Source organism: Rhamphochromis sp. 'chilingali', assembly GCF_963969265.1.
Source record: "Rhamphochromis sp. 'chilingali' genome assembly, chromosome: 8".
Lineage (NCBI taxonomy): Eukaryota > Metazoa > Chordata > Actinopteri > Cichliformes > Cichlidae > Rhamphochromis > Rhamphochromis sp. 'chilingali'.
In genome coordinates, this window is record NC_137935.1 from 9,562,493 (window position 1) to 9,578,519 (window position 16,027).

At 39.7% G+C, this 16,027-nt stretch overlaps 2 protein-coding genes across 5 annotated transcripts; one reads left to right on the plus strand and one right to left on the minus strand.

The window, feature by feature from the left end:
- The first annotated feature begins 2,538 nt into the window (after positions 1-2,538).
- Positions 2,539-5,776, plus strand: hdac12 (histone deacetylase 12). 4 transcript variants are annotated; one of them, XR_013972425.1, is made up of 8 exons: positions 2,539-2,753; positions 2,855-2,998; positions 3,186-3,345; positions 3,424-3,632; positions 3,717-3,867; positions 4,070-4,186; positions 4,260-4,412; positions 4,519-5,776. XR_013972425.1 is itself a non-coding variant. In XM_080888872.1 (8 exons), exons 1-8 carry the CDS (start codon positions 2,649-2,651, stop codon positions 4,540-4,542), a joined length of 1,053 nt encoding a protein of 350 aa, XP_080744998.1. In that variant the 5' UTR covers positions 2,539-2,648; the 3' UTR covers positions 4,543-5,772. The 4 variants fall into 4 exon arrangements, 2 of the variants coding, with proteins under 2 accessions (XP_080744998.1, XP_080744999.1); XR_013972426.1 differs by having other exon boundaries at positions 4,281-4,412; positions 4,519-5,775; XM_080888872.1 differs by having other exon boundaries at positions 4,270-4,412; positions 4,519-5,772.
- A 91-nt stretch (positions 5,777-5,867) lies between these two features.
- trmt9b (tRNA methyltransferase 9B) lies at positions 5,868-12,752 on the minus strand. Its single transcript, XM_080888870.1, has 4 exons — positions 12,483-12,752; positions 8,498-8,697; positions 8,230-8,403; positions 5,868-7,887 (listed from the first exon to the last, which is right to left on the minus strand). The coding sequence occupies exons 2-4, from the start codon at positions 8,652-8,654 to the stop codon at positions 6,965-6,967; spliced, it is 1,254 nt and encodes a 417-aa protein (XP_080744996.1). The 5' UTR covers positions 8,655-8,697; positions 12,483-12,752; the 3' UTR covers positions 5,868-6,964.
- Positions 12,753-16,027: the final 3,275 nt, after the last annotated feature.

Sequence of the window (16,027 nt, forward strand, 5' to 3'; positions counted from 1 at the left end):
AGCCAGCAGTCTGCCAGACGGTGCCCTGAGCTGCCTGCAAGCAATGTGAGACAGACAGCCAGAGAGGTAGAACCAGACACAAAAGCAGCTCAAATCCACGACAGTACAGTGACAAGAACACTGTAGTATTCTTTTAGCTAAATTATCACATTTTACATCTATAAAAAGAAAGAAATTGCTGATATTTGTAATACTTTACTTGCCACAGAGCCCTTCTGCAACTTTTAGCTGGAACATGTGGGAGTGAAGACAATAAATCTCTCAGGCTCTGACATGATTTTGCTGTGACACCATAAATCATCCTCTCTCACTATGATTAACCACCTCAGTTCATGGTGTGCTGACATGGAGCTGACAGTGATGGGAACAAAGGAGGACACAGGACGATTGCCTAAAGATGGTCAGGATACAGATAAACATCGGACAGGAAGTGGAAACAAAACAATTACCCCTGCCGTTATATGGAAATATAGTAGAAAGGAGGGGCAGTGTGTGGGTAGAAAACAAAAAACTTATGTTTGACCATGCCATAAAGGTTTGTATGTTAAAAACAGGATATAACAGACTTACGTTTTTGTTTAGTTTTTTCTTCAGATGACATTCACAGTCAGCCACATAAAGAATGTGCATTCAGCCTTGTCTAAGCCAATCCATCTGTTTTCTGACCCTAACTCAGGAATCTGAGCAGCTTACTTCAGCGGATGCTGCTCACTGGATGACGACTAAACTACAACATCAGGGGAACAAGATGTGGATTTGAGCCAGATGTAGTAACATCATGGTTCCCTCAACAACAAACAAAAAACTTGTTCTCACATGGCTTTGAATGGCCTGCAATACAGACCTTTACTCATATGAACCCTTAAGCTAATAAAAGAAAATAAATTTTTTTAGAATCATTTAGTGCTTTTTCTAGTTTTAGCTTGATTGTGATAACTGAAATGAAAATTGTACTTGCCTACCTGAAGTTTGAAATTATATATATCTATATATATATATATATATATATATATATATATATATATATATATATATATATATATATATATATATATATATATATATATATATATATATTTTTTTTTAATAGACTACTTAATTTACAAGTACTTAATTTAATTATTTCAAACAGAAGCATGCATGTTACATTAATAACCCATATACATAGGCACACGACAGTACAAAAATCTTGTTCCACCCCCCATTCTTAATATTTTGTTTCCAAGGAGTCTGGCTTTCTTGTTTGGCTTTTAATTGGTTTTAAGCAATAGTTCCTAAGGCTTTCTGAAGGTCTTTCAAATTTTTGCTTTTTTCACTTTGCTTTTTGTTTGTTTGTTTGTTGATCACACTGATTTGAGAATTATTCAAGCATAAAAGAGGTGCCTAGCTTAAGGGATAAACCAGTGTTTGTTTTTCCTCACATAGCAGACAATTTTAGAGAACCAATTTTAAATTAAGTATTTTTTGTTATGCGCAGCCTGTCACATAAACACCAATCGTTTCCATTTCTTTACTTGAATCTATGAAAAATACCAAAGATAAAACAGTCTGACAGGAATTAAATACACACACACTAAACACTAAACATCCTGTTTAGTGTGTCCTTAAAAATGAAGGAACTGGACAAGTGGAGAGCAGAAAAAAAGTAGCAGGCCTAAAAAAAAACTATCCCCACCAGATGAACAGTATCTGCAATTCATGTCCTTAAGAAATATGAAAAAATAAGACTTGATACAGGACATGAGAGATATTGAGAGACGCATCTGGCCCTTCAGTCGATCCATTTACTGTTTGCTGAAGCTTCATCATGAATGGTCTGAGTGGAAGGATGGCTATCAAGAAGGCATTATTAAGGAAGGGAAACAGGGGGAAATGGCTGAGGTATGCTAAATTACCCAACAAATGGACTGGACTGAAAATCAGTGACGGCAGCTCTTATTGAGTGATGAACCCAAATGAGAGAGGTAAAACAATGCGTGTTTACAGTCATCAGAAGTACACTTCAGCATGACAATCATTCTAAGCACAATCCTAACGCAGTGAAAGCACAGCTGGATAGAAAAACACATAACGGATCACTATCAGTGATGGAATAGCTTCTCCTCAACATTATTAAAGCAGTGTGGGGTCATGTTGATAGAGAATAAAACAAAAACCAGCCAACTAAAAAAGAAAAAAAAAGATTTGAAATGTCCTTCAATAAACCTGGAGCGCTACTTTACTTGTGAAGACTACTTATATTACCGAGAGTTCAGACAAGTCATTCTCCTGCACACATTCTCCTAGCAAATGATAAAACATTAAGAGGTGGTTCAAGATTTTTGCATAATACTGAAATAGTATATGCGTGTAAATCTGTGGATAGGATACAACTGATTAAAAAAATACTCACCATCAAGTTGTACTATAGTAGAAAACAGAGCAGTAGAAAGAAACCGTGACAGCAGCACAGAAAGTTATTTGCACTCCATAACAGAAGATGGCAGCAGTAGACTGAGGAGGCGCTGTAACAGCCAAGCATCCCGTTACACAGTACACGGGACACTTTATGGACTTCCTGTCTCGTTTCATAACATCGTAACTGTGTATAATGTAGCATTCTCCCGTCTTAAGTAAGCGACTATCATTCATTGCTTCCTGTCTTAATAATGACCTGCATTAAGCGGCTGTTCTCTAAAGGACCTCGCTCCAAAGTCGCGTGGTTGATGACTGGTGAAGCTCTCACCTCCTGCAGGTGCTTCCATGCTGAACTAGTAAGAAGTTTGTATGATAATTTAAACAAAGTGAACTGAAGTATTTTTCCCCTGAACGCCGCAGTGGGTGCATTATAAAACTCACCTTTTTCATCTCGCAGGTGAGACACGAATCTAGCGCGCTTCCAGTAGTTCATCACAGCAAGTATGTGTGTGACCTCCCACCCAATCACAGGTTTCCGATGGGCAAGTTTCCCCGGGTTTTACAGTGTTTGCTCAGAGATCAGGTCATTACAGAGAAACAGGTGAGTGAGACACTTTTATGATATCTGCCTGTGATTATAATCGATTATTTGATTTTATGATTTACAGGCATCCAGTTTCTAAACATAACAAGATCAACTAATAGTGAATATCACTGCTGCTATTAAAAGTAGTATTTATTGGAAAGCACATTTTCCTGTTGATGTGCCTTTTCCTTTCTTACAGTAGGTGTGGGTCCCTGAAATTGCCTCTAAGGATTTACTGAGCTGTGTGCACACCGAGGACTACCTGGACAACTTCATAAATGGGAAAATAAGTGAGCAAGAGCAAAGGAGGACAGGCTTTCCCTGGAGTGAAGGCATAGTGAGGCGCTGTCGATATGAAACAGGTGAGAGAAATTCATGACGTACACGTGACCCGGAAAGATTGCATTATGTTTGCTGTTAACGTTCTCTCTCATTGCCAGGTGGGACTGTTTTAGCTGCTGAAGTCGCTCTGCAGAGGGGTCTGGCTTGCAGCACAGCAGGGGGAACTCATCATGCTTTTCCCAGCTATGGTTCGGGGTTTTGTCTCCTCAATGATCTTGCAGTCGCAGCCAAATACACGATGAACAATTCTCCTAATTCTCCTTCTACTAAACGCAAAGTTCTCATTGTGGATCTAGATGTTCATCAGGTGGAGTGCACTAGTCTCTGTTGTGGATTAGGATTTGTCTTTGTTGAGAAGCTAAACCTTTTTCATGTGTCAAACATCCTACAGGGTGATGGCACCGCTTTCATCTTTAAAGAGGAGCCTTCTGTGTTTACATTCTCAGTGCACTGTGGGAAAAATTTCCCACTTCGTAAACAACAGAGCGACCTTGATATCAGTGTGGAGGATGGGCTGGAGGACAAGGATTACCTCTCCACAGGTATGTAGATACTCTCCATTTTAATAAATATCTAATCACTGAATCGCAATTCTAGCACTACTGTTTTCAATTTGTGAGAATTGTTGTTTTTGTCCTTGCTGATTTTGAAACTACTGTTTTTTTTTTTTTCTGTACGTTGAGATGATTTTCATTGACGATGCTTCTAAAAACTCACTAATATGTCTGATGGTGTACCCAACAGTTGAAGCCCACCTTCCCTGGCTGCTGGAAACCTTTCGCCCAGACCTGGTTTTGTATGACGCAGGGGTTGATCCTCACTGGGAAGATGAACTCGGAAGGCTTCGCCTGACAGACCAAGGTGAGCCATTCTGTTTTACACCCAGGTGTTTTTTACCTTCAAATCACTTACAGACTTTTTGAATGACTTCAAGTGTCCCTTAGGGCTCTATCAGAGAGATTTGTTTGTGCTGAAGACTGTGGTGAAAAGAGGTGTCCCTATCGCTGCTGTTATTGGTGGAGGATACTCTAGAGACATTGATAAACTGTCACTCAGACACTCTATCGTCCACAGAGCAGCAACTCAGGTAAATGAAACACAGCAGATAGAAGACTTGTTTGTCCAATTTTATGTACAGAAACAATTAGTTTTAAAACCGAGTTCTCATTATAACCTTGCTATTCATGTTTCAGGTTTGGAGGGAGTGTGGTATGTAAAACTTGGCTCCGTAATCAAGAGGATCCTCAGTGGGTAGTTGATATTTGAGAGAATGCCATGGTCATTTGGAAAGTTTCAAAAATGTATTAGAAACTGACCAGTACTTCAGTTACTTTGGCATATTTATTTAATTTACACAGTTGAGATTAACTGTAGTAGTGATACATCTTATGCGGTCACATATTAGAACTTATTTCACTCATTTTTGGTTCGTTGCAATGATGGTCTTGTAACTACAATTATATTGTTATAGGGACATCACAGCCACCATAACAACATATTTTTACATTCATCTGAAAAAGAAGGTTTTTATGGAACTCAGTACAGTCCTGTGGAAAAACTGTTTATATAGGAATCAAGAGGTGCTGCTTATCAAATGCTCTTGATTAATTGGTCAAAAACACAAAAGCAGAGTTTCTGGTAGTTTTCTGGAATGGAGCTTTCAGCTCCCTGTTAATGCCACAATCTTACCAGGAGTGGAAATTCCACAAAATTCACTCAAAGGTCAGACAATACAACTCTTAGGGAGGATTTTCTTTTTTTTTTTTTTGGGGGGGGGGCATAAAAAACTAAGAGCTAAAAACTTTACAAGCCTCAGGTAGTATCGGAAATGTTAACATTCCAATGCAATTAGAAAAAAAACTGCATTTAAATAAACTTCTGCAACAATGTTTCTGATGAGACTAAAGCAGAGATGCTTGTCCATAATGGATAGCGCCATTTTGGGTACAAAACACTACATGTCAATGCAAAGACCACATATCAGCTCACAAGCACGGTGGTGGAGGGATAATGATTCGGGTTTGTTTTGTATCCACAGGATTTGGGCACCTTGCGGTCATTGAATCAACCTCGACCTACAATAAAATGTTTGAAAAAGAAAAGAGTCAAGGTGTTGTAGTGACCCAGACCAGATTTAAATGCTAGTGTGGTGTGGCTTTTAAGAGCTGTGCATAAATGAATGCCAATAAACATTAATGAACTGAAGCAATATTAAAAAGAAGAGGATTTCACTACAATGTGAGAGACCAATACAGTCCTACAGTAAAATAATTAAGTTATTGCATAGACTGCAGAGTCCAATGGAAATCTTCTTCACGTGACTACATGTTAAAGAATTATTTAAAAATCCTCAAAAATCAAATATTAAGGCTTTCATTTGTAGGCTGGTGATGATTCTAGTATAGTATGTGCAAGTTGGCTATAAAGACTTTTAGCTTACCATTTACCAAATTGTACCTGTGTGACAATTAAATATTCTAGAAATAAACTGTACATGAACAAATCTTTGTTGTTAATGGGAGTAGAAGCAACACAACACCCGTGAACAAAAACTAATTTAATAAAAAAACCAAGACAAAGTATTTACATCAGCTCACACAAGACATTTGCCACTTTTAAGACAAACCTAGTTGGTCCACAAAAACTATACAGCTAAAGAAATGCACCACAATGGATATAAACAGTTTTTCAAGTCTCACCTATTATGTCATTCACTGACATCAAGCAGCGATATACTTGTGATAGAGTGCAATGTTTATTCACAGTACATGAGGCAGTTTTCTGATTTGCTGAGACATACCAAATTGTTACAAGACACAATGCCACTATTGCAAATATCTACATCAAGGGCGCGCACACACACAGACACGCCCACTGGCGACATGTCGTCTGGAACACTTGTAGAGTAAAACAACAAGAAAATGGCACTAATGTTTCGGAAGAGATTCTGCACAATTTTAAACTTGTATGAGAGTGCAATGAAAAAGTACGCACGAGCAGTTTCACAGGAAGCGTTACCAAGAAGTCCGCAGCTGATACTAGCTGCAAATTTGGCTCCTTTTAATGAGAGATAAGCAGCATGCGATTTTGCAGACACAAAGAAAGAAAGAATTCTCTACTGAAATCAATATATTAAAATATAACAGCAGAGGGAAGAGTATGCTGTAGCTTTGTACATTTCTCTTCTGCTCATATTTAAAGCACAAGAGAAGAAATGTTCTTTTAAAATGCAAATCAATAGCTGTGATGCAGCCCACTAGGGTTAAATAACAAAACACCGACTCTAAAAGACACACTGTAGATTTATTGAAAAAGAATAAATAGTTAAAAATAATCTGGTACAACATACAGTAACGGCCACGGTTGAACACTTCCATAAAATATCTATTTGCTGCTTTCCAAAAGCTCTGACATATAGCTGGTTCCAGGATAAAATAAATACATGGATAAAAATCTCATTTTTAAATAGTTCATGAGAGAATTACAGCACTGGAGAATGTTAGTGTTACCTAGACCTTCAACAATGGCTACATTTGCACATTTAAATGAAAAGAATGTCATTATTCTCACATGTGGAATTCAGTGCTAAAACTTGAGGCAGAGGCGATGCAAAGTGAACTCAAATATGACAAGTTCCGGTCATATTTTCCATACCTGAACTTTCTCTGCCACCACACACCAATTGGCGTGATCAAAGTAGGTGTGTTTAACATGAAGTTCTTCGACATGATTCGCTATCAGCTCTGCCAGCTCGCCCTCCCTGAAGACGTGGTAGTACCTCAGGCAGGAGCCTTCCACCTGCCCTTCACTCCCCTGAGGACTCTGTGTGCTTTCCTGCAGCTCTTCTCCCAGCAGCCCTCCATCTCTTTCATCTCCAGACTGCTTTAGGTCCTCCCCCTGCAAGGAGACTAGATCTGGTAGAGCCAGAGAGCCACACTCCTGGACTAAAGACACTGCGCTGCTGTTGTTAGTGGTGCCATTGCCTCCAGAATTATTCGGTCCCTTGTGCTGCTCTGTGACAAAGACATCCTCTTCTGATCCGACCACAGATGGCGGAGAAAAGAAACTTGAGACTTGCTTGATAAGCCCTCGTCCTCTCCCGCTCAGGTTGAACTTGTTCCCCTCATTTTCACCTGTGGGTGAAGATAAAGTGCTCATGTCTCTGGAGGATGAACGGGAGATCCCCAAGCTTCCGAAGTCGAACACAGAATCAAGAGACCTGGAGAAGAACCACAGTTTGTGTGTCCTCTGCTGTGGTGTAGTGCGACCAAGATCTTCTTCGTCTGCCACAGAGGATGTGCTTCTAACCTTCCTGTGCTTTTCAGTGTTGTCTATGGCTTCGCTCACGCTCTGTGCTGTGGTTCTCCTCCTCGGTTTGTTGAGGCCGGGAAGGAATTGAGGATTGGGGTTCCAAGGAACAAAGATGTCCTGTTTCTCAAATTTACGACGTTTCTGCTCCATGGCCCACACGTAGATCATAATGCGTCCGCCCACTCGCAGAGTGCGAGCCATCTCCTTTATTGCTCGAATACGACGCTCTTTGGTGGACAGATGATGAATGACTGTGACAAAAATATGAATTTGTCAGCTTTAAGCATGGATTTATGAGGTATCATGTACACTGTGTGTATAATGGAAGATAAATGAATAGTGCAGCTGTTTGGTTTGGACCTAATTACACTCTTTTTTTTGGTAGGACACAATAATTATTTTTCACACTGTTGGCTTGGCAACGCAAGTTTGTGGTAATATGATGTTTATCATTATATGAGTTAACTTAATTTGAGGTAGATGTCGGCGTTTGAGCTCATGCATATGAAGGGAGTGATTTGTTACTAAGTGAAATATTTTTAAAAAAGCCTCTTATCTCATCTATAATAACTGCTTATAGTTCTGACCATTACCTGCAATAGAAAGCATAGCATCAAAGCAGCTGTCTCTGTAAGGCAAATGCAGCCCATCACACATCTGGACCTCATGTCCTTGGCTCCAGGCAAAATCCACCAGGGGGCGACAAACGTCACACCCCAGCTTGAACACGTCCTTGTTGATGTGGAGATACTTACCATTACCACAACCTGGAAAGACAAGACAGTCAGCTACAACATAACACAAGAAATGTAAGCCAGCTGTAATTGGACTTTCAGGATCACATTACTGCTGGAGACCCACCAATGTCAGCAACGATGCTCCCAGGCTGCAGTTCCAGGAGGAACTGCCGTACCTTCGGCCAGGCTTTATAGCGGCTGTCGTTGAAATATGGAGCAATCTTGTCGTAGACATTGTGTACATGATCTCTTTCAAGCTGGCTGGCAGCCTCCTCCATCATGTTCGCCCAGGCGGCCTCATGCAGTGGCCTCAGAGCATCATGACTGCAGGGAGAAGAGTCTTTTTGGTTATTTCCATTAAACTGTGAATTTCACCATGAAAAAAAAAATATTGTGATAGTGTGGACTTGTTAAATAGAAATGGCACAGTGGAGACCCTCTCTGCATGCTTGTTAAAGTCCCACAAGGTCAGCTCAAAACCATAATCAGCGGACACACAAACATCTGTCAGGTGGTAATTTAATATCAGACCCTCTGCTTTGTACTTCAAGTACCAGCTGAATCAGTGCACTCTCTCACATCCATCCAGCAGTGCACAGTGAGGTTCTGCTCTATGAATACAAGTCAGGTATAATTTGTCACTTTGAGTATGTAACTGCGGAAAAACACAGACTACAGGATATAAATTAACTAACCAAGTCACCGCAAATAGGCACACCTCATCTCACCAAGCTCTTAGCAGGTCCATGTCCACAGCAGCTGTGAGAAATTGGTTTTACAGTAACGGGGAAGCAAAAGGTCAACACATAAATCACTTTTGTGTCAGTAACAGGATGCAAAACAAACATGAATCATGTTTGAGTGAGTGATTTTCATCGATTCCGTCACACTCTGTAAGTAAGCATTATGCTGCTGTTGGGGTTTATATATCGCAGCATTTCTTTCACTGTCACATGCAGTGGAAGGTCTGGACGTTTACCTAATTTGACCTTCATTAATCCTGAGAAAGACTTTAAATTTCCATGGAAATAAAGCACAGCAGTACTGAATATCAATATGTTATAGCTTAGCCAGGCCAAATACTGATTGTTTGTTGGTTTACTACACTTTGCTCATAAAAGTTAATTGATTAAAAGAGACTATTTTTAAAGTTATCACTTAAGATGATGCCCTGAGTACAATATTGTGCATGAAAAGGAACGTACCCACAATTGTGCATCAATCTAGCTCATTCTTTTACTACGTTGTAGTATCTTGGACAATATTTATATAAGTTCAGGCCATCTAATGTTTGGATAATGACTCTGACTTTGAGACACTTTGAGTTTTTATCTATAAACACAGTACGGCAAACCCCAAATCTACAGCTCACAGCAACCACCTTGACAACAACAGGACATTGTTGCCCACATTTCTATAGTTTTCTTTTCAAGCATATTTGTATGTAATGCCGACATTATGTAAACTTCAGGGACACGCTGTAGAGTTTCAAACTCGACAGAAAATTTCAGGGGTTGTATAATTGTGACGTTTGTGTTATTCACAGCTCCTACTGCAGTCATCCCAGTTTATCAGGATGCAGCCCACAGCTCCTGCAGTGCTGCTGCTGTGGCTCCCTGAAGCACTAACCCCACTGGCCACTTTACTAGGCACACCCATAAAAAACTAATGAAATCCAAAACAATGACTCTGGCATGAATTCAACTCTTTTGGATCTTTTTGTTTCACCTTTTGTTTTCATCATCTTTAACATTCATGATCCACTGTGTTACATAGTGCTGTAATAGCTGTGAAGGATTGTGCACTCCATTAAGGTACAGAAGGGGAGAAAAATATGCCACAAAAAGAAATGGACAAGAATATCTGGCTATTCAGAGTTCTTATTTGATCTTTCTGATTATTGTGTCGTGGTTTAATTAATTTCATGCAAAGCAAACCCACACAAAACAGTTTCGATCACATGTTAACTTCAAGGAAGTTTTAGAAGTACATGTGTACAAACTGCATGTTTGTAATGCTGAATAAATTAATTAAACTGTAATAATTATAAGCTTTCAAACCCCCCTGTCCTTAAAAATCTTATCCTGGATAAATTTAGCCCATGATTTGTTGCATACTTATACTGTTAACATACAGCTGACCCCAACGCAGAACACTAACTCTACTATTCTCCACAAATACAGCTTCCCATTTAAATTCCTAAATTGATTCATTAAGTCTTGGATCAACAGTGGAAATACACTTTCAAAGGCAAAAACAAATAAATGGCTGATTCCTGACGAGGCCAGCAGAAAAGAAGATGTCTCTGTTTTTATCTGCATTCAACATCTTTTATACCCACACTACTATTAACCAACAAGTGATTGTTAAATCAGTGCTGAACACTGCCTTTTTTGCTTGCAAATTATCTGCTTTGAAATCACTGACTGTGTGTGCCATAAGACTCTTCTCATTTTACCCCTGTACTGAGCAATGTGACAAAGACTTTCCGCTCTGTGTGACACGGAGATGGGAGATAAGAGTTGTTTTCAATCGGCTGCGATAGATGAGAGCTGGTGGTGCTATGTATCCCAGCAGAAATTCACTGCTAACATATGTCGTAAAATCAATGTGCACAGCAAATATGGGTTTACTTTTGAGGTTTATCTGTAACTGCATTGTACAATACAAAATTTCAACCCACTTAATCTTCTATCACTTCAGGTTGGACAGTAAACAGAAGGATGTACAGACTGTCAGCAAAGAAATCAACATTAATAGATGTAGTTCAGACCATTGCAACCTACTGAACCATGCAGTGCCATAGGATGATTTGTTAAGGTTAGAAGGGAGGAAAGCCACCAGACATTTGGGCTCCATTTCTTTCAAAAGGCATTAGGTATGTCCTTGAATGTAATACAGACTATTGCCCATTCAGTGCGCACACAATGAAAATTACTGGAAACATTTACCACAGGATATTAGTAACAAAGCCCGACTTGCACTACATGAAACACAAATATCTCTTTTTATGACCTGACAATCAGAGCCTTCTCTGTGCATTAACAAGCTTATCTTCACTCCACTGTTTGTAAATATAGTGTACGCCGCATCCTTTGCTCAGACCTATTTCTGGACCACCATCATCTGCATCATCTCAGCCAAGTGGAAGTAAAACATCCCTTATGTAACGCTGTAATCTGGCCTCATTCTGTGTTGTCTGTGCTCAATTCCACTCGAGTTTCCCCCTCTGCTCACTAAACTGTGGCAGTCCTCAGCTGACATTATGTAACCAGCAGCTGGGCAGGCTCAGAGCTTTACCTCTGAATGACAATGGGAACTAAAATTAAATCAGATGACAACGTCTGGTGCACAGATCTGTCCTAGGTGCAGGGCATTCAGGGGATAAAGGTAAAAATCAGCCATTATTTTAGTCATTTTCTGTACACAGATTCTGTAAGTAATCAATAACTTAGATATTAACTTAGATATTTTCATCATACATGATCCACTGCGTACAACATTTGCCACTGAGTACACTATTCTGCGAATATGTGACTTTAAATATGCGTTCCTAGGCCGTGTTAACAAGCTCAGACCTCCACTGTGCTTTTATGTGATGTAGTGGTGTTAGGACTGTATGAACAGACAGGGCTGCGACGGCTGAGCACGGGGAGCCCAAGGAGAGCAGGTTTAACCGTGAAGCATGCCAGCGTGAACATGTGCGCAGAGATCTTGAGGTTTATTCTACCAGACCTCCTCATTAGTAAAATGAGCAGTAAATAACAAGTTAATATATTCAAAGGCAGACAGATGAAATCTCTGGACAGTAACCTGCAATTCAATTAATCGCCCAAGATTTAAATGAGCCCCGTATTTAACTATATTACTAGATTATATTATATTTAATAATGGGTGGGGTACCGGGCTTGTTCTGTATCGGGGAGCTGCAACTTTTAGTCCAAATCAAAGTTTCTTTTGATATATGTGCAACTGATGTATACCAGCCTAAAGTTTAAATACTGAATTGCATTAATAACAAAAATGTAACCAACTTATTTGCAATTCATAAACAGCTTTCTCGTAATCCGTGTCAATAACTGCACAGCCTCCCTGCCGAAATCACTTACCGTATAAACTGCCGTTGTATTATCCGCCTCTAGCCTCGGGTCGGTGGAGGTAAACTTCCCTCTCCGCACATGCGATAGATCTATATGATCCACCTGTAATGTGGATCAGAGGAAGGTGCTCTTTAAGGTGGTCCCGAGCTCATCAACAACCACATTGTGCTGGCGGTTTAAAAAAAGCAAGATAAAAACGTGCGGCGTGTGACCGCCAGAAGTCTACTGGCCGAAGGACGGCATCAAATCCAGGACTGGGAGCTCCACACCTGTCAAGCCAATGAAAAGATAGGGCAAAACTTCCGGTCACGTGTTTCAAAATTAAAGCAACCCAAAGTAGGACAACAAACTAAGAAACTGCAATGACCGAAAATCAAAGAAAAAAGTAACAATGATTTGGTGAAAATGAGAAATCCCATATGTTAATCTCATAAACGAAATGTAAATTAACCCACCACCCCCCAACAATACACAACTAAAACGAATTAAAACCAATATATGGAGTAGAAATGATTTAAAAATACAATTAGGACCAACAATAATCCAGTAAAACTAGCAAAAGCTACACATTCAATTCTGTAAAACAGTTAGAAATTAGGTAAAGGGTTTTTTTAAAAAAAGATACCTGGACTACTGAAAGATAGTTAAACTGATAATGTTGCAGTTTAACTAGCATGATTTTGGTAAGCAGTTCCAGTTTAAAGGCTATTGAAGTTGATGGAGCTAAAATTGCATCTAGAAAAATATAATGATACAAACCACATAATATCTGAGGGTTTGTGACAGTAGTCGTGCCTCAGTAAAAAAAACAAACAAAAAAACTTTGGTGATGAATTAATAAAGCTGCAAAAGTGATCACAGTATCTTCTTCTTTCAGCTTGTCCCTCTAGGGGTCGCCACAACAGATCACCTGCCTCCATCTCACCCTATCACTAGTATTTTCGTCTGTCGCACAAACGCTCTGCTGGTCCTCCTTCACTATACATGAATCTGCCCTGACGTCTTCCTCTTTTCCTTCTGCCTGGCAGCTTCATTTTCAGCATCCTTTGTCCAGTACACCCACTCTCGTGACACCCTCGTGTCAGATGCCCAAACCAATTAGTCAGTATCTATACAACAGAAACAATGCCACATGGCTACACCAACTCTTGAATAATTAATTATGGGAACAATAATTCATCTGCTCAAACATTCCCATCTCCCAGCTGTTTGATGGAAATTAAGCTTGATTTTGTACCTCTGTATTATAGATGATGCAATGCTCCTTCATTTGACTTTGATAGACTAATACCAACTTTTAGAAATAATTTTAGGCAGAACTAAAAGCATCAAAATTGTACTTGTGTAATGATATGTATATAAAAGATCCTACTCCTTGTCCAGTCATTGGATGTTCATATATTTTCACTATTCAGCCCACTACTGATTTCTATAACAAAAGACACACCCTTGCGCCTTTATTTTGAAAATCACGCCATGCAGCATCCGCTCTTCTTGTATATAACTTGACACAACTGATGGGTTTTCAGCGTGTAAAAAGATGACACCCTGTGCGGTTGCAGAGCATGGCTGTCATTGGCTATGAGCTTCACGTGACAACCACAATAAACAACGTGACAGGTAGAACATGAGGTCCTTCATTTTATGCTTCACCCGTTTCCCATTTCCCTTAATGGCTTTTAACTTTTACAAAGTCCCTGACTTCATCCCAAGGCTGCAATAAAAACTGACAACCCCCCCCCCAAATTCATTCAATTAAAGTAGAAACTGACAGTAATCCATAAGATGTTTTTTACAGTTTCACCTACATGTTGGTATTAATTGCTAATTAATTACTATTACAGGCTCCTCAATGAGATATGATCGCCCCATTTTTTATTGCTTTGTAAATAGCACTTACTCTCATTAGCACCAAGTACAAAGGGTGAGCTACAGGATCCTGTTCATCCTGATCTTCCACTTGCAATGATATGGTACTAAGGTTATAATAACACAAGAACTGCATATATTAAAAACTAAATAAAAAAAATTAAACAGCTTTTAGTTCCACACCATTAAGCCACTTAATGTGTTTTCTACTCTGGTAATAATTAGTGCACATTAGCCTGTCACATCCACTTTTCCTTGTCCTCTGCTTCCCATGTCAGCTGTGAATTCATCTGCCATTTTTGTTCCTGAGATGCTTAAGAGCAGAAACGTATTTATGGTTCATCACTGCCATTTAGGGAGCACAGAGCACTCATCACAGCTGCCTACATCATCATCATTCAAAGCACACTTTTGCTCCATTCTGCTGCAGGCTTTCTCACATTAAAATGACGCGCACCTCCGCACCCGAGAAGTACACAGTACAAACACATTTAAACTGGCGGCTAATGAAAATAAGTAGAAACGCAGATGTCCCCTCAGCAGAGGTTTAGCAGCTGTTAAACAACAGTAATTACTTTTAGTCTCTTCAAACACTCTGTTAAATCATGAATTCAGTTAGGAGACAGACGGCATCCTTCATAATGGTTATATATCAAGGACACTTATGAGTCCTCAGCACGCAGATTTCTATTTTTCTGCAGCAGAAAATATTTCCCAGGGACAGACATTATCTCATAGTATTTGCCTTTCATTGATTTAAGCCGGCACCTTTTAGTCCAAGCCTGCTCCCTACAGACTGTATCACCAAAACACTTGCTGCTGTATTTATTAACTGGTTGTTGTTAACTAAAGACTGTGACTTTGTGGTGCCAGGAGGAAGTGTGGGTGTGGTAACTCCTGCTCAAATTATGAGTTTTCCTGTTTCCTGACTTCCTGTAATTGAGTGGCAAATTGTGTTACAGTGATCTTCTGTACATTCTAAGGTAGTTTTTAAATACTGCTGGCCAGTGCTGTTGCATGAGAAATATCAGCAGTGGTCTGTAACTCCATTGGATAAGGGTTTGTTGGAGTTGCTAAATCCAGCCACCAATACAGTCATAATAACTTCTTATCCCTGCTATTTATAGAACGATAATTTCTAAGTGTGCCTGGAGAAGGTCAGTGACTGAAAGGCTGCCCCTACAGAACGAACAATGCACTGCAAAGTCTTCAGTGCTTTTTTCCGCCCCATTATAATGGACCATGAAATAGAAATGTCAATAGAAATCATAAAAACGCCATGTAGTTCCCTGCCTCTGCAATGTGGTCCTCTTTAGACAGCTGCTGAAACAATCCTCCTTCAAAACAAGATTTTATGACATCAGAATAATCGTGTTTTTCTTTGGAAATGGACTGTTTCCTATAACCCTCTCCATATCAGCATTCAGACACGAGCTTCATCGAGGTCCTACTTGTTAAACAGCTCCAGGATTACAAAGGTCAAAGCTTTTACATTAAAGATAAGGGAGTCGACAGCTGTGCTGCTCAGCACTGATGTTTGTGATTTAAAAGTTCAAAGGTCTTATTCTGTTACAGTGACAGCCACAAGACCAGCTTTTTTCCTTCTTGGCTGTCTTTGCCTCTCTTCTAGGTAACAGGTGGGTGAAGCTGACCTAGTTAGGGTTGCACTATAAAGCAGGGCTGTC

Excerpts from the sequence above, each read along its gene's own strand:
- hdac12 (XM_080888872.1), top strand. The coding sequence starts at position 2,649 with ATGACCTGCATTAAGCGGCTGTTCTCTAAAGGACCTCGCTCCAAAGTC. Across the intron at positions 3,868-4,069 it reads CAAGGATTACCTCTCCACAG|TTGAAGCCCACCTTCCCTGG; the intron begins GTATGTAGATAC and ends TGTACCCAACAG. Across the intron at positions 4,413-4,518 it reads TCCACAGAGCAGCAACTCAG|GTTTGGAGGGAGTGTGGTAT; the intron begins GTAAATGAAACA and ends TTCATGTTTCAG.
- trmt9b (XM_080888870.1), bottom strand. The coding sequence starts at position 8,654 with ATGATGGAGGAGGCTGCCAGCCAGCTTGAAAGAGATCATGTACACAAT. Across the intron at positions 8,404-8,497 it reads GAGCATCGTTGCTGACATTG|GTTGTGGTAATGGTAAGTAT; the intron begins GTGGGTCTCCAG and ends TTGTCTTTCCAG. Across the intron at positions 7,888-8,229 it reads TGCTATGCTTTCTATTGCAG|TCATTCATCATCTGTCCACC; the intron begins GTAATGGTCAGA and ends TTTTTGTCACAG.